This window comes from Simochromis diagramma, unplaced genomic scaffold (genome assembly GCF_900408965.1).
Source record: "Simochromis diagramma unplaced genomic scaffold, fSimDia1.1 OVJJ01000038.1, whole genome shotgun sequence".
NCBI classification, from domain to species: domain Eukaryota; kingdom Metazoa; phylum Chordata; class Actinopteri; order Cichliformes; family Cichlidae; genus Simochromis; species Simochromis diagramma.
Genome location: NW_024387105.1, coordinates 203,033 through 226,774, shown reverse-complemented (window position 1 = coordinate 226,774; position 23,742 = coordinate 203,033). Strand labels below are relative to the sequence as shown.

At 46.6% G+C, this 23,742-nt stretch overlaps 2 protein-coding genes across 6 annotated transcripts in view; one reads left to right on the top strand and one right to left on the bottom strand.

Annotated features, from left to right (window-relative positions):
• Positions 1-1,796: 1,796 nt before the first annotated feature.
• On the bottom strand, positions 1,797-14,618 carry LOC120743147 (fibrinogen C domain-containing protein 1-like). 3 transcript variants are annotated; one of them, XM_040046718.1, is made up of 9 exons: positions 14,383-14,618; positions 10,806-10,884; positions 7,493-7,608; positions 7,056-7,416; positions 6,266-6,398; positions 4,940-5,076; positions 3,482-3,578; positions 2,287-2,466; positions 1,797-2,210 (listed from the first exon to the last, which is right to left on the bottom strand). In XM_040046718.1, the coding sequence occupies exons 2-9, from the start codon at positions 10,881-10,883 to the stop codon at positions 1,954-1,956; spliced, it is 1,359 nt and encodes a 452-aa protein (XP_039902652.1). In that variant the 5' UTR covers position 10,884; positions 14,383-14,618; the 3' UTR covers positions 1,797-1,953. The 3 variants fall into 3 exon arrangements, with proteins under 3 accessions (XP_039902652.1, XP_039902651.1, XP_039902650.1); XM_040046717.1 differs by lacking the exon at positions 14,383-14,618 and adding an exon at positions 12,433-13,067; XM_040046716.1 differs by lacking the exon at positions 14,383-14,618 and adding an exon at positions 11,812-12,087.
• Positions 13,216-23,742, top strand: part of LOC120743145 (regulator of G-protein signaling 3-like) — a 31,169-nt gene continuing 20,642 nt past the window's right edge. The window contains exons 1-11 of one of the 3 annotated variants that reach the window (XM_040046715.1): positions 13,216-13,300; positions 15,963-16,115; positions 16,190-16,397; positions 16,857-16,947; positions 17,019-17,069; positions 17,478-17,536; positions 17,619-17,713; positions 19,497-19,565; positions 20,435-20,495; positions 20,584-20,704; positions 22,463-22,722. In XM_040046715.1, coding sequence (XP_039902649.1) covers positions 16,033-16,115; positions 16,190-16,397; positions 16,857-16,947; positions 17,019-17,069; positions 17,478-17,536; positions 17,619-17,713; positions 19,497-19,565; positions 20,435-20,495; positions 20,584-20,704; positions 22,463-22,722 — 1,098 coding nt within the window. In that variant the 5' untranslated portion in view covers positions 13,216-13,300; positions 15,963-16,032. The other 2 variants (XM_040046714.1, XM_040046713.1) reach the window with 2 other exon arrangements.

Genomic DNA, 23,742 nt, shown 5'->3' with positions numbered 1-23,742 from the left:
TCTCTTTATACTGGCTCAGCTCTCAGCTTTTTAAACAAGCTGTTGTTGAGCCAATATTAAAGACACCAAATTTGGACCCATCTGTTCCAGTCACAGCCAATATCAAAATCACCATTTGTGTCAAAGATGTGAGAAAAAGCAGTTGCAGAACAACTGAACGACTTTATGGAGAAAAAGTGTTTTGGACATTTTCCAGTCTGGTTTCCACAAACTGCTGTGAAACTGTGTAGTGACATGTTGATGGCAGCAGACTCTGGTACTCCGTACTGGTTATACTGGACCTCTCCTCTGCCTTTGATGCTGTTGATCACAGTATGATGGTAAACAGGCTCAAAGACTTGTTGGGATTACTGGTGTTTAGCTCCCATTCTCTTTTTCCTTATATACTCCCTCTACTCCAAGTTATCAGACAGTAGTATTCCTTATCATCTCCATGCTGATGACATTCAGTTATTCTGTTCTTTCAAAGCTTCTGACTTTTAGAAATGGTCTTCTTTAAATAATTGTGTCAGAAATCAAACAATGGTTAAATGATAACATCGTCCAGTTCAAACAGAAACTATTGCTCGCCATCACATGATCTGTTCTTTAGGCTCCTCCGTCACAAATGTGGGCGTCGTATCTGAGAGCTGAGTCTGTGTGAGAGTCACGGTTCAAACATCTGTAACCTGTGCTGGTGTCAGAGGCTGAGGTGATTCTTCATGCTTTGACTTCTTCTGTAACGTCTTTTACTGGTTTCAACCAGTCAGCGTTGGATCGCCTTCAGACTGCACACAACGCTGCGGCACTAACAGGAGGTCACATGTTACTCCAGATTTGGCTTCTCCTCATCGGTCGTTGGTAAATTTGAGGTTTCATGTAAAATGTTAGTTTGAGCTTTTCGAGCTCTGCGCAGTGAAGCTCCCCAGCTGATCTCTGACCTGCTGAGGCCTCCTGCTTCTTCCCGAGCACTCGGGTCCTCAGGTCAGAGGTCGCTGTCGGTCCCTCGTACTGGGTTCAAACCCCGCGTGGGTCGTCAGGCACGAGGCTGTCGTCTTTACGCCGTGCACACTCCACTGACTCGTTTACAAAGCAGCTGAACAAATACAAACAAGCTTTTAATGAATTTCCTCCTGTTTTATGTTATTTAGTTACATTAGTTACATTGTGGTTATGACAGTGCTGTATACATACATTTGACTTACTTTGACCTCCTAGATCAAACGAGAATATCCTCCCTGCTGCCGCTTTCTCCTGAAAACTGGATGAACCCACATCCAGTTTCTTTTCACAGTGCACTTTTTGAGGATGAATTTTCTGCAAAAGCCCAACGTTCGGCCGTGTCAGGTAACGTGGCGTCTGAGAGCGTGGCAGGAAGATGCTGACCCACTTAAGTCGCTCTGACAAACCACCATGCAGGTGAATGCGCATTGTTGGTAACTCCAGCCTCCCGTTGCCTAGGTAACAGTGTGACACAGTAGTGGAACTGTTCCTTTGCCCCCACTCGTGACTTCACCTGAGGATTCACCTGCTGCTGGTCACTTCCTGCGAGGATGGCTCCTAAAGACTGACCCTGATGTCACAGTGATTTTAGCCACCGACTATGGCCGAGCCCGACCGACCGGTAACCTGAAAGCTTCACCTTCACGTTGCTCTGCAACACTTGCATCAATGCATGCTGCGCACTATCACTGCCACAGACAACAACCGCTCCTTGACACAGGAAGTACCTCCACCCAGTGCTAACCCACCCGCTTGCATCAGAGGAGCGTGACCTCTAACACCGCGTCGTAAAGATCGATCAGAGTGATTATGGATCGTCTTGTCAAATGAGTTTATTGATGAAACAAAAAAAGGTAAGTAACACATCAACGCTCTGTCTACCATCATTTACAATTGTACTTATGGAGGCGGAGTTTCATACAGACTCTAACCATCTACAGTCACAACCAATCATGAGCTCTCGGCCCAGGTTCAGGACTCCGGTCTGGGTCGGATCTTCATCTCCGTGAAGCGAAGCGAGTACTGCCAACCAGTCCAGCTGGACCACTCCACACCGTCAGCGTAGGAAGCGTGGCCTCCTCTCAGGTACTGCCCATTCAAGTTGGAGGTGTGGCAGTTCCGGTACCACCACGCCCCCTGGTAGTACGCCGCACAGTTGTTCTCTGATTGGTCCTGGTCGCGGTCTTTGGTGGTGAACCGCATCCCCGAGTGCTTGAGGAGGGAGTCACCTGCAGAGAAATACCCAGCTGTGTACTGTGCAGTACTGTGTGGTAATCTGTGGTACTGTGTGTTACCGCGTGGTACCTGCAGTCCCGGAGTACCCGTCCACAGTCAGCGGGTATCCGTCCTCCTCGGGGTTCACGGAGTCTCGACCAACGGAGAATTCAGAGTACTGAGCGAACGCTGTGGCGTTATCGAAGTCTGCCATGTCGATACGCAGCTCGGAACCACCTGACCTGGTGAGCGAGTAGATCCTCTGCAGACCTGAGAGAGACAGCCAGGTGTCACTGTGCTGCTTTCTAAACTGTGTGCTGGACACTGTCTTTGTGAGGACCAGTCTCACCGCTTTACCACGGGACCCATCAACATTTTACCTGAAGTTCTACTCTGTTACATGACAAAACACAAAAACACCTTTGAACACATTACTCTCACCTGAAATTAGAAAAATAAAGAATAATAACAAAACTTTCCCACCTGACTGTGGGAACAACCGAGGTTAAAGATTTACTGTGAAAAGTAGAAGAATAAAGGCGTCATTTCATGAAGCTGCTGCTGATGTTGCCCAGCTGCGATCAGTTTTATTAGAAACCAGCCCAACCGTCATCACTCAAACTGATGACAGCAGGTCCTGAAGTTTTGCACAGCTCCTATCACGACGTTTGTTTTTGCCCCGGGCTGGTCAGACGTGGTTGGGTTAAACCCTTCTTTAATTATTTGAATGTGAAATGACCCGACAAACAACTCAGGAAATATACATAAATACAAAGAATAAAGAGTTAAACATAAAGAACACCATGCTGGGCTGAAGCTTTAATACATCCAGTTTGAGGTACTTTATTGAAGTACCGCTAAGTTTTGTATCGAGTATTTCTGTGGTTAGTGTTTTTTATTTAAATATTTTTCTTTCTCTCCTAAATCATCCATTTAAAAACATTAGTTCTCGTTTTCTCGATTTAAAACATTAATCCAGCTTTCTGAAGTTCTTCTTGGACATTGGTTACTTTTTTATTCAGTTCCACTCCAGTTCTTGTACCTGACAGGAATGTTTTCTTTGTTAAGCATCTAAAAAGTATTTTAGGATGATTCTCAAAGCTGTGAGCTGACAGCTTGAAATATCTCAGCATGGTGTGCAACGTGTGCTCAAAAAAACCTGAGGAAACTGGATAACAGTGTCCCGTTGTTTCAGCTAAGAAGGATAAAGTTCAGGTTCCTGTGTGTGCACTCAGTGAGTAATGGCCCCCACAAACACAGGAAAACCAACGTGTGTGTATCAGACCAAGCCAGTGCTCTCCAGTCGTTGTCCCAAATCCGTCCCTGTAAGCCTCCCATCCTCTGAAGAAGTTCACCGAGCCGTCCTCCCTCCTCTGAATCACCTGTACGCACACACACACAGGTGTGAAGCCTCTGACAGGTACATTATCAGTCTTAATTAAAGAAACAGTCGTGCTGATAAAATTAATCGGTGTGATTGATGAGGTGTGATCAATGTTCCCTCTAATTTTTCACGTGTCTGAGCGAACACACAAACTCCCTGAGCGTTCCTTGGACCACTGTGAGCAACAGCAGACGTGTGCAGTGTGGTCACGCCAGCATTCAAGTCACATGTTTATTAAAATAATCACATTACAGCATTTATGTTAGACTACTTTAAATTAACTGCTTTAGCCCACTTACAATGAAAACTTAAAACAATCTTATTCATGACCTGTAGTATGTTAACACTATGCGAAGGAAAAATAACGAACTCCAAGTTTGAAAACAAAACTTTATTTATTTATTTTTTCATAAAGCTCTGACTTGTATTCTGAGTCTGTGGTCTGGGAGAGAGTCTGTAACTCTGTCTGCAACATACAGTAAACAATGACCAATGTTGGGCAGTTAATTATATAGTTACTTCTTCAAAAAAGTAACTGAGTTATGCAAACAACAAAGTGTTTTGCAGCTGTTTACCTAAAAATGCAACCAAGGCGTTTTTTAAACAAACATTTCAAACTATTTACAGAACAATCAGCTGTTCTGCATCAAATCTGATGCCACACAAATTATTTGTGCCGCTCCGCCGTCACTCCTAAAACTTCCCCCCGTTTCTTAACAACTAGATGCCACGTTGCCATATCAATTTAAAAACTGCTATAAAGTCCACACTTTTCCCGTCAGTTGTTCGTCTGTCCTGCTCACGTCTCCAATGGTTGTGCACGTTGTCATTAACGTGGCTTCACTCCACATCAGCCGCTTTGCTCGCTAAAACACCGGTGTGGGCACATAAGGACGTATGATCTAAATAACCAGCCTTGTGAATAATACGCAGTGCTCATTTCTGTACTGTGACTAATGGATTAGTTGTATTTTTATATATCGCATCCTTGGCTGGACTGTGGGATAAGGTGGCATCGTTCTGATCCCATACAGGAGCAGCCAGTCACCGACTCACACTGCAAAACAGAATTGTTAAAGTTTTCATTTTAATTTCAATTCAGGTTAGAATTTTTTTTTTGTGCGCAGAGACGTGCCAGCAGTGCGCAATTGCGCACACGTGCAGCTTAGAGGGAACATTGGGTGTGACAGGATCTCCTGCAGGTCTCCTGTATGCTAAGCTAGTCAAACCGAAGCAGGTGTCTAACAAGCTCAGGCTGACAAACGAATTAGCACCTAGGGTGTGTGTGTGTGTGTGTGTGTGTGTGTGTGTGTGTGTGTGTGTGTGTGTGTGTGTGTGTGTGTGTGTGTGTGTGTGTACCGTCCAGCCTCCTCCATCTGTGCTCATGTCGCAGTAAACCATGAAGCCACTGGGGTCGTGGGTTGGAAACACGGAGTAAATGCCATCCTGAGAGACACCAGATTTCAGGATGTCGCTGCAGTCCCTGGGTCTGACAGCTGAGGGACAGGGGAAATGACATCATCAGCAACACAGGTGTGTCTGTGGAGGTCACTCTGTCCACCTGTCAGACACACCTGGACTCCGGTGACAGCTATTTGTCTTCTTTATTTGTGTGTCATTCATCTGAAATCAACAGGTCTGCATGCACAGTCAGTGACTCACAGGTCAGTTAGTGTGTTAGATATCTGTTATTATACAAAGGCTCGTCGATAACATGAAGGCTGTACCACAAACACACAAACTCGAGGAGGCAGTCTGAGCCAAAAACACACAATCCTGGAGTTTTGGGCTTTTTTTGCCTTTCCTGTCTGACACTGTACCGTCCAGAACTAGTCCCAATAGATTTGTGTTCCCACACGGACCATTTTGGCTTTTCGTGTACTCGTCCACGTGATTTTCATAGTTTATTCAATCTTTATTATTTATTTTACTTTTTAAGTGATTATGGTGAGAACGGACAGGACCGAGGGACGGGGAGGAGAAAAGCGAAGACAAAAGGCTCATTATAACCGAGGACATCACTCAGTTAAATATGTGCATTTGTGCTATCACTCTGAAGTGACGTTTGAGAATTCAGGTTAAAATGTTTTGTGTTCAAAATGTTGCTGTACTGTGAAACTGAACTATATACCATTCAGAAATGGTTCCTAGTTACACTACAAGCTGTTCATCCTGCCTCCCTTTTACTATTCATGCACTTCTCGTGAGTGCACGGGGATCTGCCGCCGTCGGGCCCCTCTGAGGCCGTCCCCAAACCAAGGCCTCCATTCAGGCTCACGCCATCTGCCATGATCTACTGCTGTCAAAGTAAAAATGAGGACGTGGTACGAGCTGGTGATTTGGGACTTTTCTGGAATGTTGGACTTCTGCAGACATTTTTTTATGTATCTGTTCAGATACAGATTCTGATTCACTTTGAAGGTAAAAACGTTGAAAGTTATTTGTAATATGAAGCTAAAATTTAACATCATAAATGTTCAAACCAAAACTTTGTAACAAAAATGGGAGACAATCGAGCAGGAAATGTGTAAACAAAAGCAGATTTCAAATGTAATGAGCCAGCTGGGAAAATGATGGAAATTATTCTGAAATGTAGAACATCTACCTGTGATTCACCTGTGTGTGCGTGTGTGTGCGTGAGTGTGCGTGTGTGCGTGTGTGTGCGTGAGTGTGCGTGTGCGTTACCTGTGAGAGTGCTGTCTTTGCTCAGCTCACTCTTCAGGCTCCTCAGACTATCTGTCTCCCTCTGCAGGCTGAGCAGAGAATCACTGAAACCTGCCACCAACTTCAACACACCTGAGTGATTGTCAGACATCACCTGTACAGGTACACAAAGAGGGAGGGACTGTTTAGTAATATAAGACCAGTAACAACAACCTAGCTTTGCCTTGCTGCCAAAGGAAAGGCGATGACAGTGGACTTCAGGTTGATCAGAGCTGTACATTTGAATTTTTTCAGAAGTCTCTCACTCAGAACATGCTATATCATGTTTAGCTGGAAGCTAGCGAGCTAACTTCCTGCTAACTTCTAACAACATTAAATGTAATAAATTCTGTTTTCATGGATGTCTGGATGTTAAACTTAATTGTTACACCTGGTAAAACAGCAACGCTGATCATTTTATTAAAGATGAAAGAATTTAGACAGTTTTTAACTCAGTGATGCTGCAGTGTTCATGTGACTTTGGGACCTGAAGCAGAGTTTGGACCTGGAAACGGCTAATGACGTCAGACTTAAAGACTGGATTATGTATTCTTTTGTAATCCATATGTATCTATATCACCATGACAGATGCCTCATTTGTGTACAAACTCGATATTTTGATATTGTATCAGTTTCGTGTCTTATTTAATGTTGGCTAGGGGATGTCGGTCTTCTCTTTCATTTAACTTAAATAAAATTACATTTCAGTCTCTTCCAGCAGTGCATTCCTATTTCATTCATTCAATTACATTTTAATTACTTTGATTCATACCTTGACGATGCGGCTCTGTTCACTCTGCAGTCTGTCCAATCGTTGGTCCAGAACACCTTGGCCTCTTTTCAGCGAATCAGCTTCCACTCTCAGGTTGTGGGTGTGGCCTAATAACACCTTTAGCTCCTCCTCCAGCTTCTGGACAAATCCGTGGTCCTGCCAATCATCTGCATTGTAATTGGTCAGCGCCCGCAGCAGCGAGCTCTGCAGCACCTCCCATCGGAGGAAGTGCTCACTAAAGTCCGGACAGTTTGGGTCCAGGAAGATGCTGATTGGCTCTCCGTCTGCAACACGTGACACTGTCACCAGGGGCCCAGACTCTTTGGGATTGGTTGAAACTACAGATGAGGACACTTCCCCCCTGTAACCATGACAATCCCAGATTTATATTTAGACAGGCAGAAGGAAGGAAAGAGAGACATGTATAGGTGTGTTACCTGCTGATGAAGGGTAGAGGATAGTGGTTCAGGTACAAGATGGCAACTGTTGCTGCAAGAATGACTGCGATGATGACCAACGTGCCACCAGACCATAACAGGAAGCTGCACACCTTCTACAAACACACACAGACAAACGCTAAGTTACAGATAGCTGTTGATAGATAGCTTGTAACATTACCTGATAACGTAATTTGGATCAGCACTGAGAGTTTACCAACCTCACGCTCTAAGGAGGGTCCATATTAGCAGACAAACTAGCATAAGCAACATTAGCCAGAAGACGACAGCTCAGGGTCATGTGATGCTAAAACCCGAACCATCTCACCGGGAACTGAATCTCCTGTTGCTGGATTGTGATTGGATCTTACTAATTAGCAGGTATCTGTGTGTTTGTGTGATGAAGTCTGACAACCAGGCTAGTTAGCATTAGCTGGTAGGCAGAGGTGGGTAGTAACTAATTACATTTACTTGAGTAACATTTAAGAAAAAAGTACTTTTCGGAGTAGTTTTACTAGACTGTTGTCACGGCTGCCGAGGCGAGCCGTGTGGTGTTGGAGGGAGAAAGGACCCAAAATGCAAGCAGTGGATGATAATGCTCGTGATGTTTATTTACAAAGTGGAGTGGTGGCAAAACAGGCAATGAGGGAGGACAATAACTAAAGAAACCTAAACTGGGAAAACTAAATAAATAACCTGAGAAGATACCAAAAGGGATGCAAGGCAGCAAGCCGCAGACAAGGAACAGGACACCGTGGAACACAGAGTAACACAGGAGAACACACAGGGCTTAAATACACACACCAGTAATCAGGGGATGAGAGACAGGAGGGCAACACAGCTGGGAGAAATCAGAGCTGACGGGACAGGGGAAACGTAAACTGAACACACTCACATCAGACGGAGACCTTCACAATAAAACAGGAAACTCACAGAAACAGAACCAGACAAGACACAGAACTAAACAGACAGATTCACAAGCAGACAGTGTGACACCATGGACAGACGGAGGGAACACAGAGAAGTGGGAGCAGGCAGGCAAAGAACAGAAACCTAACAAATGGCAAATCACCACAGCATACATACTCGGAATGAACAAAAGCATAAGGAAACACAAAACACTGAGTCGGCAGGCTCAGGACCATGACAACTGTACTTTTTACTTTTACTTGAGTAATATTATTATGAAGTATCACTACTCTTATTCTGGCTACTCAGTGTGAGTAACATCAGTGGATGAGTAATAAACACGTTTTAACCAAAAATGCAGGCGACAGACACAAACCTGCAGGTTATAAGTCAGACTTGTTGTGTTAATGTTACTCTATCTGCTGTGACATTTGCAGAAGTAATATATAAATACTGGGGTAGATAAATGTCTACCTGCCCTAATATTTCTTTTTTCTGCTTAGCTTTATTATTGTTTTGTTGCTTTTCAGTCTTTAAAATGTGTCTGTCTGATTATCTCATTGTTAAACATTAAATCAGATGTTATGATCAGTTACTGAGTACTCAAGTAGCCTTTTTTACTAAATACTTTTTCACTCTTACTCGAGTAATTTCTTGGACGGCTACTTTTTACTTTTACTTGAGTAAAACCATGTTGTGGTAGCGCTACAGTTACTTGAGTACAATGTTTTGGCTACTCTGCCCACCTCTGCTGGTAGTTTATTACTCTCTCATCCAAATGTGGTCACTTCCTGAAATCAAAACCAACATGGCGGCGGCAGTCATGACGCTCCGTGTTAGGGCAGTGCATTTTGTGTGCAGCTTCCTGTCAGAGCGTGTGTGAGGGTTAGAAGTAGAGATGGACCGATCCGATATTACGTATCGGTATCGGTCTGATACTGACCTAAATTACTGGATCGGATATCCGAGAGAAATAAAAAATGTAATCCGATCCATTAAATATCAAAAAAGCACCTCACAAAACTTGCGACACAGCGTAACTCGGCTCATAACCGTAGCACGTCGGAGCAGTGTGCATCACGTGATAGAGCGGCTGTGTGTATTTGTAGCCTCGCTACCAAACTCAGAGGAAGTGATCCCAGAGAGAAGTAAAGCAAGTGTGTAAGTTCATCTCTGAATGTTTGTAAAGCATTCCAGCGTTAAGCTTAACAACCGATACATGGAGTGACTGCCTCTCTCTCTCTCTCTCTTGCTGCTACTTCAATCACGAAACTGATCAATGATCAGCTGATCGTCTCTCTTGTTTGTTTTTGGCCCACTTTGCACCAGAAAGAGGAAACCAGCGGCTGAACAACAGCAGCACGTTTAAGCTTGATGAGCTGTTGTTAGAATTTATTTAATATTACTTTCTACTCGAGGATCTTTTTCTACAGCTGACGGCTGTAACTGTGCAGGGGCGGATCTAGCAAAGTTTAGCCAGGGGGGCCGATAGGGCATTAACAGGGAAAAGGGGGCACAAAGACATACTTTTCTTTCTTATTCTCATTTAAAATGTCTAGCTTTTAATAAATAATTATCTGAATCGTACACCCAAAGTTTTAATCTCATGTATAGAAGTCCATTACTGCATATAGTAACTATTAAGTCTAATATACCCTAGTAAGCTATAGTACTTTTTCCTTTGGGAAGGTACCATCTGTGCAGTTCTGTAGAAGAAAGATGTTGAATCTATTTAATTATTCTTGAAAAATAATTTATTTCTGTGCATTTTTTTTCCACACTGCATCAAATTAAAGTTGATTACATCGATTAAGCATCATGAGGTGGAGGGTGGTTCCCTATTTTTTTTTTTTTTTGCTGGGAGTTTTAGAGCCCTATTAGTTAGGTTGCTTAATATTTCTGCTAAGTACTCTTTAAAACACCAGAATAGGGAGGATGGAGCAGGTTTAAGTTTATTAGATTGATCAGTGTTGCTGAACTATGACATATTTTGTTGTATTTTTTACATACAGGTAAAACAGAATAGCTTTAGTGTTGTTGTTTATTTAAACTTCAGTATGAACTTATACAAAATGCAGCAAGATATTAAAAAAACTGTTTTATTGATTAAAAAACACTATATCGGATTCATATCGGTATCGGCAGATATCCAAATTTATGATATCGGTATCGGACATAAAAAAGTGGTATTGTGCCATCTCTAGTTAGAAGTGGCGTGAAGATCGCCTCAGAGTAAATCCTGCATGCTCCTGCAGGGTGTAATCTGCAGTAAAGCCGACATATGCTGAAGATTACTTCTGCGCTGATCTGACAGTTTAACTCCAGATTAACACGACTTAACTCTGCGCGGCTCTCTGCTGTCTGAGCCAACGCAGCTAGGTGCTAACGGCTAACGTGGAGATACCTTGTGCTTGTTTGGCCGCTTGCTGTCGAGCTCTGAGCTGCTGTTGTTCATGATGGTCCACCGATCATTCAGCATCATCCTAGAACACAAACACAGTCTGAGGTTATTCCTCCGCTTACCTCCTCAGTGACCCCTTCCTGACCCCTGATCCCTGACCCCTGTCTACGGCGTCCCCAGAACTTCATCAGTGACTTCACTGAACTCTAAACCTCAAACCTTTCCTGAGACACCTGCCCATTACCGGATATAACCTCAGCAGTGACAGACCCCTAACACTTGACCTCTGTAGTGACGTGTCAGACCTCCTGACCTCTGACCCTTTTAGGGTGTTTACGATGGCACCATAACGGGTTCATTAGCAGCAGATGCTCCTCAGTGACATCCTGAACCTGTGCTAGGAAACCAGCTGCTCACTTGGCGGGTTGTCCTTGTTTTCCACTGACGTGTTGCCAGTGCCCAACCTCAAACCTGTGCAGGTGCTTCCACTAAAGAAAGCCTGCTGGTGTTGGTGTGTTGACACAGCACCACACATTTTGACAGATTTTACTGTCAGTGAGGAGCTAATAGAGGAAACAGATTCGTTCCAAACACTGAGCTGGTCTTTAAAGACACCACGTTAGAGAACAAAGTTCAGAGGTCATCTTTGCTTTAATCCAGCAGATCAACACCAACTTTGAACATGTCACTGTGACAGCACAGCCTCACGACTGAGCTCTGAAGCCTGAAAGTCAAAAACCAGATGATGCTATTTGTTCAAACAGAAAACAGGACAATAAAATCCAATTAACATCATTCATCCCCAAAGTTGGTAAAATCACATGTTCTTACAGCAAAACATGAAACAACCAGAACACAAAGAAACATAACAGCTAACACACAAACAGAAGCTCAAACGTTTCATAAATATAAATGCTCTAATGTGAATCCACAGTCTGAGTGTTTAACCCATGACCACCACATGGCTGACCATGTGATCGCACGCTGACATCAGTAATCAATAACTCACCTGTCGGCCGCCAACATTCAAAAATTCTAAATTCAAATCACTGTAAACTTTATTGCCTCTCTGCTCGACGACGCCTGGCACGTTCTGTCATCCTCAGAGAGAGAGAGAGACCATCTGCCAGTGGGCGAGCAAGAGGGCGGGCGAGGGCAAGAGAGAGAGACCATCTGCTGCCGGGAGGAGCGAGAGACTCTGGCTCAGAGAGAGAGAGCGCTGATCTGATCGGCTTTACCGGCTGGAGGCGGTCACAGTGCCACCTCAGGACTGAAGTGTGATTGCAGCTCACGCTCTGAGCACGCTCAGTCTGAACCAACACATGACACACAGCTCCCTTATTTCCATTCTTACTGTTGGACTCTGAGAGCAGCTTAGCATGAGTCACAGTTCAAAATAATGCTTCTTTCTGTGACACCGAGCCCTGCTGCAGATGTAATATGTGAACCAGACGACATGAACTCTGACTGATGCTAGTTGACAGGTAAGCACGGCCTCGGTCTTACTGGGACGTAGTGCCGGACAGTCACTCCGGGTTAAACAGACACAGAGTGGAGCGCTTATCCAGTCGTCCCACTGAACGTGATCAGCACAGGACAGAGACTGAATGATGCTAAAGGAAGAACGTACACAGAGAAGGAGAGCCAAGCAGAGCCATGCTCGTTCTAACAGAGGACAATGATGCCAGCCAAAGCCTGAAGACAGTCAGCTGAGGGGCGGAGCTTCTGTGCCTGAGACGACCATATAAGGGCTGAGACTGGCAGAACATGTCTTAAGGTGGCTTCTTTGGTTAAATGTGCGAACACGTTAGCGTGTCTGCCCACTGTACCAAACTGAATGTTGCATCAGGGGACCCGCTCTCTGTGACATCATCCAGACCCTACACTGTGACAGCCGGGACAAACTGAGTGTCCAAAGGCGCCGTGTGTGGCTGAGATGTGGGGTGATCCTCTGGTGGACACCGAGCTCCTCGTTATGTTTGAAATGAACCGCAGACGCGTTTGTTTCCTCCTCCTGCAGCCATCTGTGTGCTGACCTCTGACCTCTGACCTCCACATTCTTCTTAGAAAGTTCAGCACTGGGAACTCATTGAACCCATTGGCGTGTGCACAGATTTCAGGTCATGTGGTTAGTTTCCTCCCTCTGACATACTTGTGGTTACCGTGTTAATCACATGCTGCGCTCTGATTGGAGGAGCTGCTTCCACATGTTGACCCCCCGTTAATGACTAACATGTGTGTGTGTGCAGCAGGCAGTAATGTGACATTGAATGTGAATTTCATCTCAACCACACAGGAAATCAGGCAGGGCCCTCCAAAGTAAAACTCTGTGCCTGTGACTCAGGCTCTGAAGCCACTGCTGCACATTATAAACTCACTGAGCTGCTCTGATTGGACAGACTCGTGCTCTTCTACATGTTTGAAAAGGAGGAGACAGATGTTTCCAGTACAGCAGGTTGAGCAGGAGCTTTCATTCTGAAAGAACAGACAGGAAGCCGGTGGGTATGCTTGCTGGAAGCTGACAAGGTTAAAATTCTAAGCTGTTTGAATTTCTTTCCTTCAGAGAAGCTGAAGAAACAAACAGAGACAAAGAGGAGAGACGTTGGACTGCTGCTGCTCTGGGGTCAGTCGTTAGGGTTAGTTAGCTGGTTACACAGTTGGATAGTCAGGTTGGTTAGCTGTGGAGTTTGTATGTTGGACAGATGGACTCGGCTTCTCTCTGCAGCAGAAAAAGGTGAGACTGAACCTCAACATTAGGAATATTGTAACTTGAAAGGGCTCCAGGAAAAAAAACGTCAAAAGAAATGAAAAATCTAAAGTTTGAAAAAGAAAGAAAAAAATTCAGATTTGGTGAGCAAAGAATCCAAACTGCTCTGAAGTTACCTCGATGAGAAGAAAGTTGGTCGTACAGAAAATGCAGGCTGAACCCTGGAGTTACTTTCTCAGTCCACCTTATATGAAATGTATCTTTCCAATCAGTTTCCTGCAGGAGTACGATATCCTGCCGATGGTTTATGTCTGACCCATCCGCCATTTAGCAATTAAGCACTTAGTTTGCCCAGACCTGTAGTGTAACGGTGCCGGGTTCCCATCTGTTGTCCTCTGTGCATAAAACGTGTTTAACAAAGAAACAGAAATGCAGACTCTGAGAAACATCCCCCCCCCCCCAGCACAGGGCACATGCTAACCTCTGTGAACATCTGACCTGAATTAATGACGATGGCGTGCAGCTCTACACGCATCCTGTCGGCTCACGAACCAGTGGAAGGAACATGACCAACCCTAGTAAAGCTCAAGAACCTAATACAGCCATGTACATGTACACACACACAGCTCATTCTTATACAAACCTCCATATATGCCTGGATACTCATTATGGGCTGTGAATGTTAACAAGATCCATTTAAAAACACGGCTTGCTTGCGGCTATACTGGCCTGAGATATTAAATTCACCTACATCTGATGAGCTTTTTGTTGCCATGATGCCAGGTCTCTCTTGGAAATGAGATTTTAAATCTCAATGAGATTTTTTACCTGGATAAATAAAGGATTAATAAAAAAAATGAGCTGTCAGCTGACCGTGAAGAAGCTGACCCCCCGGTGTCTCTCCTCTTTCATTCTGCTGGCCGCCCTGAGCTCCGTCTGTTTGAAAACTTTGTGATAACGGTCCAAGGCCGAGTAGATGGATCAGGCGGGCCGATCCTGTGAGCTGCTCGATGACACGGGTCGAGGTAAACTGGTCACTTCAGAAGCCCAACCCTAACCTAGGAAATGGCAGAACAGCTTGTGACACCGAAACACACGCACACCCGAGCTGTTACCCAGCTTCATGCGTCTGAGGCAGCGGCTGTTTCTCCACCTGCTTCGTTCTACTCAGTCTGCACAAACAGCTCTCAAATCATGTCAATCGGTAACTTTTCTACTGCTTTTATTCTGAGTGCAGTTAATCATTATAACTGGTTGCAGTGCCCAGAGCTTTCCCCAGCACAGGTTTTGACGTCCCCACGCAGATAGTTGGAGCTGGGTGGGCTCTGGTTCATGCCAGATAGCAAAGGAGACCTTCATTCTCATTGGCTTCTTCACCTCTCAGTGTCTGGAGTTTCTTCTGGTGACAGAAGTTACGCCCGTTTCCTGACCTTGTCCCTCCAGACTGTCACTACCTCAGCTCGGACAGCCAGTCAGGGTGGAGCTTAGCCATGATCTCCACCATCAGCAGCTAACAGCTGGTGTTTACTCCAGCTTTGAACTGCAGTTGTTTGAAATCAGTTGTTCTAGATCCTCCTAATGCTGCTCCTCGTGAAGCATTGAAAGTGATGAGTGAAAACGTATTCAGATGTTTTATTAATGGCAGATATCAGGGCTCGTGTTATCCCTGCTGTTACCAACCATTCCTCTAACAATGCTGCAGGGCAGGAGCACGATGCTACTGTCCTCTCCTCCAAGATAATGTCAACTCGAGGATTTGTGGCACAGGACTAACGAGAGGTGTGAACGGGTTCATGCACAGGGAAAGACTGCAGGATGATAAATCAGCGACAGCCTGATGCAGTCCAGCAGCTTCTTTGGTGATCAACAACGAAGTCTCACATTTATTTATCCTTATAGTCTATATATCTGCAAAGGGTGGAAGCACAAGTCAGACCCCAAATACAGGAAAAGCCAGTGTGTGTGTGTGCGTGTGTGTGTGTGTGTGTGCGTGTGTGCGTGCGTGTGTGCGTGTGTGTGTGTGTGTGTGCGTGTGTGCGTGCTCAGCGTCACGTCAGACTGAGCTCATCTGTTCTCCTTTGAGCTCAGTTTAATGATGGGTGGAGTTTCTTAAATCCTCTGGGTGTAGTAGTAGTTTTTACACCTACTAGTAGTTTTCCCTCGAGCCGCGCCGAGTGTTTCTAGGGAAACAATCTTCACCCCTCGGGTACTTTCCAGGCTGACCAGAAGTCACTTGGGGTCTTTTCGTCTTTGACATTTTTGTTGTTGGACTCTTTGTAAAATCTTCTTTTCTTGCCGTCCCTGTCCTCGAGCACATTTGCTCCACTTCCTTCACCGTTTCCTCCGTGCTACGGTCAACACGTTTCCTTATACGGAGCAATGGGACCCTGAGAATGATTGTGATTGGCCAACAGGTGATTGGTGGTTTGAATCGTCTCTGCTGTCTCCTGTAGGCCCTGTGATGGAGCTGTCCTCCACCTGCACCAGGAGGCCCAGCAGCCATTCAGGAAGAGGGGGGAGGGAATGAAGAGGCGAAGGCGAGGAGACTGTAAGGAGAACAGAGACCCTCGGGATAATCTGCAGAGCAAGAGAAGGGACCGGAGAGGGTGAGGAAGTCACAAAGAATCACCGATCAGTCATCGATCGATCACTGCAGACTCTAACAGCCTGACTCTTACAGGGCTCAGACCACAAACCAGTTCACACCTACTTCTGTTTTTCGGTGTGGCAGCGAGATCCAGTCCCGCAGAGCCGAAATCCGAGTGGCTCTAATCAGGAAGACCCGGATCCAGACTGGGTCGAGCGGATTAGACCTGGTTCAGGGTCTGACTGAGCCACAGCGGGACCAGCAACCAGCCCAGAGCACATGGGTCAGAACCCTGTCCGAGGTGGGTCTGTGAGGGTTCAGGCTCTGTCCAGGACTTCCTCTACTATGATACCCAGAGTTCATAGTACCGCAACAAAAACACAAGGTTACCATGGAAACGTAAGCTCAACCTTAGCAGAAACAACAAAATGAAGGTTTACATGAAACTTCAGAGTTCATGTTTGTTCTGATTACTTCTTAAAAATGAAAGTAAGTAATAGTAAATGGAAGCACTCGCCATGACAACGCAGTGATGATATATATCTGCCTGGTCCTTCGCGGCGGCGTCATCACAGTTTGTGTCTTTGTTTTTATTCTTACTGTGCTGCACGGTTCAGCGTCTCCTCTGCTAAAGGTGGCAGTCAGGAAGCACGGGGCTTCCTTGTTGGTTTCTGGGAAATTTGTAGAGCTCTGATTGGCTGCAAAGGATCAGTAAGAATAAAGCGAGACCAGCTCAGAATGATCCATGTTCTGATCCCAGGTTAGACCCGGGTCCGGGTCCATGGGAAGCATTCCTGAGACCAGGACCAGAAGGAGGAAGAAGGTCCAGCCGTCTGCGTTCAGAGGCAGAGGTGCGATCAATCGATCAATGATCGATCGATTTAAATCTGCAACTGACTCCGGCTGTCTCCTTTCTCTGTAGGTCAGCTGCGACTGTCAGTCACCAGAGAGCTGCAACAGCTGATCATTCACAGTAAGTGCTGTAGCAGCCAATCGGAGGAGACCTTCTGACAGTTAGAATAGAATAGAATAATCATTAAAACACAGGTAGAACCTCAGAGTAGCCCAGTAAAAAGTCAGACTAAGTGTGGACGACGGGTGGATAAGCAGAGACTCAGACTTACAGTGTTTGATCAGCTAAAAACAAAGATGGCTGCCTCTCCTACTCTTTGAGGTTCTCTGACAGATTCACATGCAGAGTTTATGTTTATGGAAATAAATATTATCCCGTAATAAATCAGGCGTTCTGCTGTCGGGCTGAACTGTAACTGCGCTGCTGTCGGCACATTGTGGAAGTGACTTCCTGTCCTGGAGCTCAGTGTTCCAGTGATCAATCGTTCATCCGTCTTCGTTTGGTCAGCCTGTTCTCTTCTGTCTGCAGTCCATGAGGCCAGAGGGCTGATGGGACAATCCCAGAGATCATGTGACTCCTATGTGAAGGTGAGGATGTGATGTCAGTAAGTTGATCAGCTGCTACTGCGACAGTCGAATATCAAAGACCTGTTTGTGCATGTGTTCACAGCTGGCCGTGACCTCTGACCTGCAACGCAGCATCAGGATTAAAACTGACACGGTCTACAACAACAAGAACCCAAAATACGAGCACCGCTTTAAGCTGTGAGTCACACAAAGGTTTCTAATCGCACACTTATAGAGACGGCGCTGGGACTCAGGACACCTTCGACTGTGCTATGAGAGTTTGCTGCAGGAGTTCCAGTCCGGGGTCAGACTGGAAATGAACTTTCACTGAAAGATCCTGGATCACGCCATTTCCTGTCCTGAGTTCTTACCTACAGTCTGATCCAGTGTGGAGGTTTCAAAGAAGGCTTCCCGCAGCCAGCAGCTTCAGCTGTACGAACATCACCGTTACCTGCACCAGAGCATGAGCTGTCAGGCAGGCTGGCTCACAGCTCGCGAGCCTCGCCCCCGTACAGTCAGCGCTCCAATATAATAGTTTTAGCTCTTCACAGCTGCAACCATCCAATGAAATTCTTAATAAAAAAGAGTAAAATCAATGAATACAGATATTAAAAATACTGTAGCGACTGTAGTGCAGAGGTAGTGCCACATACATGTACAGTGTGTGATATAAACTGTCCAATATTCCAGCAGCTCAGTGTCCTGATGGCTTGTGGGTAGAAACTGTCCCTGCTGCTGTGGGTGTGGACGCTCCTCATGAAGAGCGTGAGGCTGTGGTGGCTGGGACCAGAGAAGATCCTCTGGGCCGTCCTCCTGTAGATGTCCTGGATGGCTGGCAGCTCAGACCTGCTGATGCGCTGTGCTGGTCACAGAGCGTCATAGCTGCTGGTCCTCACTGATGTGATGCCCAGGAGCCCGAAGCATCCGACTCTCTCCACTTGTATTCCCTTCGATGTAAATGCCTCCGCCCCACGAGCTCCTTGGTGTTGCTAATGTTGAGCAGCAGGTTCTTGTCCTGACAACTGATGATGATGCTGTTGGAGCTGGGTGGGGCTGCACAGCCGTGGCCTGCACACACATCCCTGGGGGGCACCGGTGCTGAGCGTCGGTGCAGATCATGTGACACTGCCGATCCTAGTTTACACAATATATTCCTCGTGGTGGCGCACAGGTGTCAGTACCTAATAATCATGCACAGCGCTGTGCTCACCCACCTGAGGCTCCCAACATGTCAGCACTGCCAGATGCATTTACGTGTTGCGTCTGAGAGGGGGCGACATTGAGCCTGGTGCACATGTGCATCATCTGCACATGCATGGATACTACATTGTGGTTATCATGGATTAAGTGGAATCACATACAGCATCAACACTTGTCTGCACTCCTGAATGAAGGAAAATATAACTACTAACCAAGCAGCCAGTTCTAAAACACCCTCCACCCACCTCCATCAGCACCACCATTGAGACAGCAGAATGTGGCTGTGCTCCTGAGCTCCTCATGGAGCTCCTCAAACCCTCGACAGCCGTGGCAGTCAAGGGTCTGTACATGGCAGCTTTGCAGGCTCGAGCTCAGTTTTTCTGAGGGGGATGAGGAGACGGTCAGACGTGCTTTCATCTCCTTGCGTTTGGATGTTTGCGTCCGTGAGTGAGCAGAGTGCAGCCAGACAGAGAGCATGTCCTCTGGCTGCTCTTCATCGCTTACCTGTTCCTTTGTGGCTTAAAGTCGATTCAAACGTTTCGGACTGAAGTCTGGACTCACACTGAAGTGCATCGCTGACCTCTGACCCCAAGCTGCATGGGCACTGTAGCGTGTATCAGAATTGCACACCCTGTTTCTTCTTCCTGTGGAGGGCCGGCTTAAATGAGTGATGCACCTGATTCAAGCCGCGTGCCTCAGATTGGACACATGTGGTTTACACTGTTTGCATTTCCATTGTGTTTACAGTGTGTGTGTGTGTGTGTGTGTGTGTGTGTCTCAGGTGGATCAGAGGAGAGTTCATGCCGAGCAGGTTGCTGGTTTCAGTGTTCAGACGACCTGCTGACAACAGGTGAGTGATGACATCACTCTGACTCTCACCTGTTGAGCTGCTGCTGATTGCAGCTCTCTTCAGGCTGGACATCCACACATGTTGCAGTTCACACTCTGGCCTGATGGTGGCAGTGGGGCTCACGTGGTACACTTTTTTAAACACTTTGAGGTCACATGATGAAAAGTTCAGACTCAGCTTGAATTTGAGGTTTCAACATCCAGACTGGAGGAAGAGTTCAGCTTCAAGGCTGCAGGTACCTGCACAGGTGTGGGTCTTTCCTTTCCATGGTCACAACATCCAGCCAGAGAAGAAGAATCTCCAGGAGGAAGACACCTCATTACCTGAGCATGAAGAGAAGAACCACAAACGCAGGAGGTTCAGAAAGCTTCCAGAAACAGGCCGAGCTGCTCCGTCCTCTGATCTAGAATGATGCGGTCGCTCCAAGACGATCAGAACAAGAACCGACTGAACTTAAATAATACAAAATATAAGAAACAGCTCTAATACATGCAGAACACCACAGAGATGAAATCTGTATGACTGACTGAGAAAGCTGAGGCTCTGAAGCATGCAAACACAGAGCGCTGATGGGCACACTCAGTGTGTTTGGCGAGAACATGCCGACCATCCTGAGCTCGGTTATTCAGCGTCACAGGGTTTCAAACCAGAAGCTTCACTTGAACCTGGACAGCAAGGACACAAACCAGCCAAAGGATCCTCGTCCCTGTGACCTTCTTCTGCCACCGAGCTCTTGAAAACAGGAAATCAAATGTTTTACTTTAAACCTTCCAATTAAAGTTCACGGCCTGAATTATCTAAGGTTATGCAGACTATTTGGCCTGAAGGCGGTGCTTTGTCTTACTCATCAGGTGTGTTCGTCTCCTCAGGCGCAGTCAGCTGATTGGCTGTATGAGCTTCAGGATTGGCTCTCTCGTCTCATCCTGTGAGGTGAGTTAAAGTAATCGCAGCAGAGAATCTCGCACTGACTGTTTATACACTTTGTAACCTGCTGGCTCCGCCTCCTCTGGAATGACAGCCCCTCAATGGTTGGTTCTACCTCTTGGCGGAGGAGTATGGGTGGAGCAAACACCTGAGAGTGACATCACACAGAAGCAAACCAACAAGAAGCTCTGAAGAGGCGTGTGTGGACATCAGAGGTAAGGATTGGCTCCTCCGTGGTCATGTGATCCCGGTGATTGTGAAGCAACTTTCCGAAAGTCAGGGGAGGAGCTTCACAGTGACCTGTCTGATGATGTCATTCTGTTACAGGTGAGTCAGCTGACAGGTGTTGTGAATCCCATAATTTATTTATATAGCACTAAAAAAACAACATCTAGTGTGAACGCTCAAAGCGGCCGCATGCGCAAAAGAAGACGTCACACACGACATTTAGACCCAGCGCAAACAGTGTTTGACTGTTTCTGACTTCACGTTTCCCAGTTTTCCTTTAAGTTATAAAGTTACTGTGTTATCTACATTTGGCCTAATAATGATCCTTACTGCTGTTTTAGAGGAGCGGAGCTTCTAGCTGCAGATTTCTGTCAGAATCTGCAGATTATACAGAACAAATAAAATGTTCACGTTTCTCCAACGTTGTTCCCAACAGTTGTACTGGACGGACAGGAAGCGTTCGCGATGTCTTCTCCGGCGCTGATAATCGGCGTCTGTCTTGTGTCAGTGACGTAAAAGACGGATTTAATGTGACATGACCGTCAAACAGCAGTCGCTTTCTGAAACATCAGATATGTGTCGGATTCAGGACCACATACGGAAGTGACCCAGGTCGGATTTGAAAATATGGGATTTGTGCCGTTCACACTGTCACACCATGATCGGATATGAGTCGCATAGGGTCAGAAAAGTCGGATTTGATGTGCTTTCACCTGCAGTGTGAACGTAGCCTTAGTTTCAGTCGAGATTTGGAGACTGAGTGATCCATGAAGCACCTGGAGAGGAAATAATACTCCAACAGGAAAGGTGTGATGGCCTGCCTGATTAGAGAGGTCAAAGGTCAGCTCAACTGTGGCCGGTCTGCTGTTAAAGTCTGATCTGCGTGTTTGATGTTTGGCGATTGTGGCAGCGTGAAGTCTTCATCTACTGTTATGCTTTAGTTTTATTTATGCAGCGCCAAATCACAGCAGCCATCGCCTCAGGGCGCTTTCTGCTGTGTGGTCGATCCAACAATGACACGGAGTCAGTGAAGACTGTCAGCTACACTGCAGGGCCACCTGATCCAGCACCAACTGCTTTATCAAGAAGGAACGCTTGAATCCTAAAAGTCGAGACGGTGTCTGTCTGCTGAGTCCAGACTGGGTCTGTAGCAGAGCGCCGTGAACGCTGAGGGCTTCGTGGTGACGGCGCCGTAAGCAGCTGCTTGCCCGTGTGTGGATCCATACATTCGTCTATTTATAGAGGCTGGGGGGGGGGGGGGCTGATATAGATTAAAAGTGACTCCTGCTCTCTCACTCATCCCCAGGGGTCCACATGGTTACCATGGTAATGACAAGCAGCCCACTAACCATGTGACCCTCACAATACCTCTGTGCTCATGTCCCTCTCTCTCTCTCTCTCTGACATCATACTGAGGGCTGACTGTGGTTCGCCGGGCTGCACAGAGCGAGCGGGGGACCACAGAAGAAGCAGCTTCGGTCTGCCTGCAGCAGCTGTTTGTTGTTCAGCCCCGTTCTGTGTCACATGATACGTTTTGTTGGTCTCGAGGTCAAATCCTGCAGTGTGGCAGCAGCTCTGTGAGCCCGGGCATACCCCTTTACCTGTAGCGTACCTGGGTCTCTGCTGGTGTCCTGGGTGCGCTCAGTCTGCTCCAAGGACAGCCGAGATGTTCTGGAAGAATGCGGCGTGGTCGTGGGATGATGCAGCAGGTGATGATGATGATGATGGTGGTTATCTGCTTGCAGCAGACTTTCGGAGGACTCCGGACTCCACCCCTGATTCTGACCTGAACCACATCGTTGATGCGGCTTCCTCCACCGGTGCGTCCACGGCCAGCCTGACAAAGTCCACCTCCACCAGTGCCACCAGCACCAGTGGGCCAAAAGACCTGATCTCCAGCCTCCACTCTGAGGTCACCAGCTACAGCAGCCACGCCTCCACACTGTACACCAACACCAGCCAGCAGTACGCTGGCCGAGACGGCAGCGCTATGCAGCGAATGGAGGTGAGTCAGCGTACACGCACACACGCCGCTAAACATGCGCCAGGAGGAGGTGGAGGTGCGATGTTCACAGCGACCATATCTCCTTCTGTTCCTGAACGTAACGCAACAGACAACAAAGAAGTTGGTTGGTCACCAGAGAGTAACTGTAACTTTAGTTTGGTTTATCTGATCGACAGTGTGTGAAGGTTGCAGTTCCTCTACCGTCCAGCAGAAGCAGCACTAGTCCCAATCAGTGTTGGTCAAGTTACTTGAGAAAAGTAATTAGTAACTAATTAGTTACTTACGGTGGCACGGTGGTTAGCACTGTTGCCGCACAGCAAGAAGGTCCTGGGTTCAATTCCACCATCAGGCCGGGGTCTTTCTGTGTGGAGTTTGCATGTTCTCCCCGTGTTTGCGTGGGTTCTCTCCAGGTACTCCGGCTTCCTCCCACCATCCAAAGACGTGCAGCTTGTGGGGATAGGTTAATTGGATAATCCAAATTGCCACTAGGTGTGAATGTGCGAGTGAATGTGTGAGTGTGAATGGTTGTCTGTCCCTGTGTGTTAGCCCTGCGACAGACTGGCGACCTGTCCAGGGTGTACCCTGCCTCTCGCCCCATGACAGCTGGGATAGGCTCCAGCGCCCCCCGCGACCCTGAAAAGGATAAGCGGAAGCGAATGGATGGATGGATAATACAGAAAGGGTTGAACAGAAATGACTAAACACCACCCCCTGGTGGACACAAATGGGCTGCTGCACAGGGATAGACTCCATCTTTACTTTGGGCAGCTCAGTTCACAAGGGTAGCGCCATTTTGGTCAAATCAGCGTGAATATACAGTGTCTCGTGGCTACACAAACCGCTGGAAAACTCTATAAAGGCATCACACAATGTACATAGGCAAGTATATGATAAGTTACAACCATAGAACAAACAAATACAAGGCACTTACTTATCATTCACGCACACGCACGACACATGTTCAGTACAACAGCCCAGCTCCACCAGCGCTATCACGGTGAACCAGCGCAAACACAAACA

What these genes read in the sequence shown, in the direction of transcription:
- LOC120743147 (XM_040046716.1), bottom strand. An exon ending in GACTGGAGAGCACTGGCTTG is followed by an intron (nt 2,467 to 3,481) that starts GTCTGATACACA and finishes TGTCTCTCTCAG; the next exon opens with GTCTGCAGAGGATCTACTCG. An exon ending in CGGGTACTCCGGGACTGCAG is followed by an intron (nt 2,211 to 2,286) that starts GTACCACGCGGT and finishes ATTTCTCTGCAG; the next exon opens with GTGACTCCCTCCTCAAGCAC.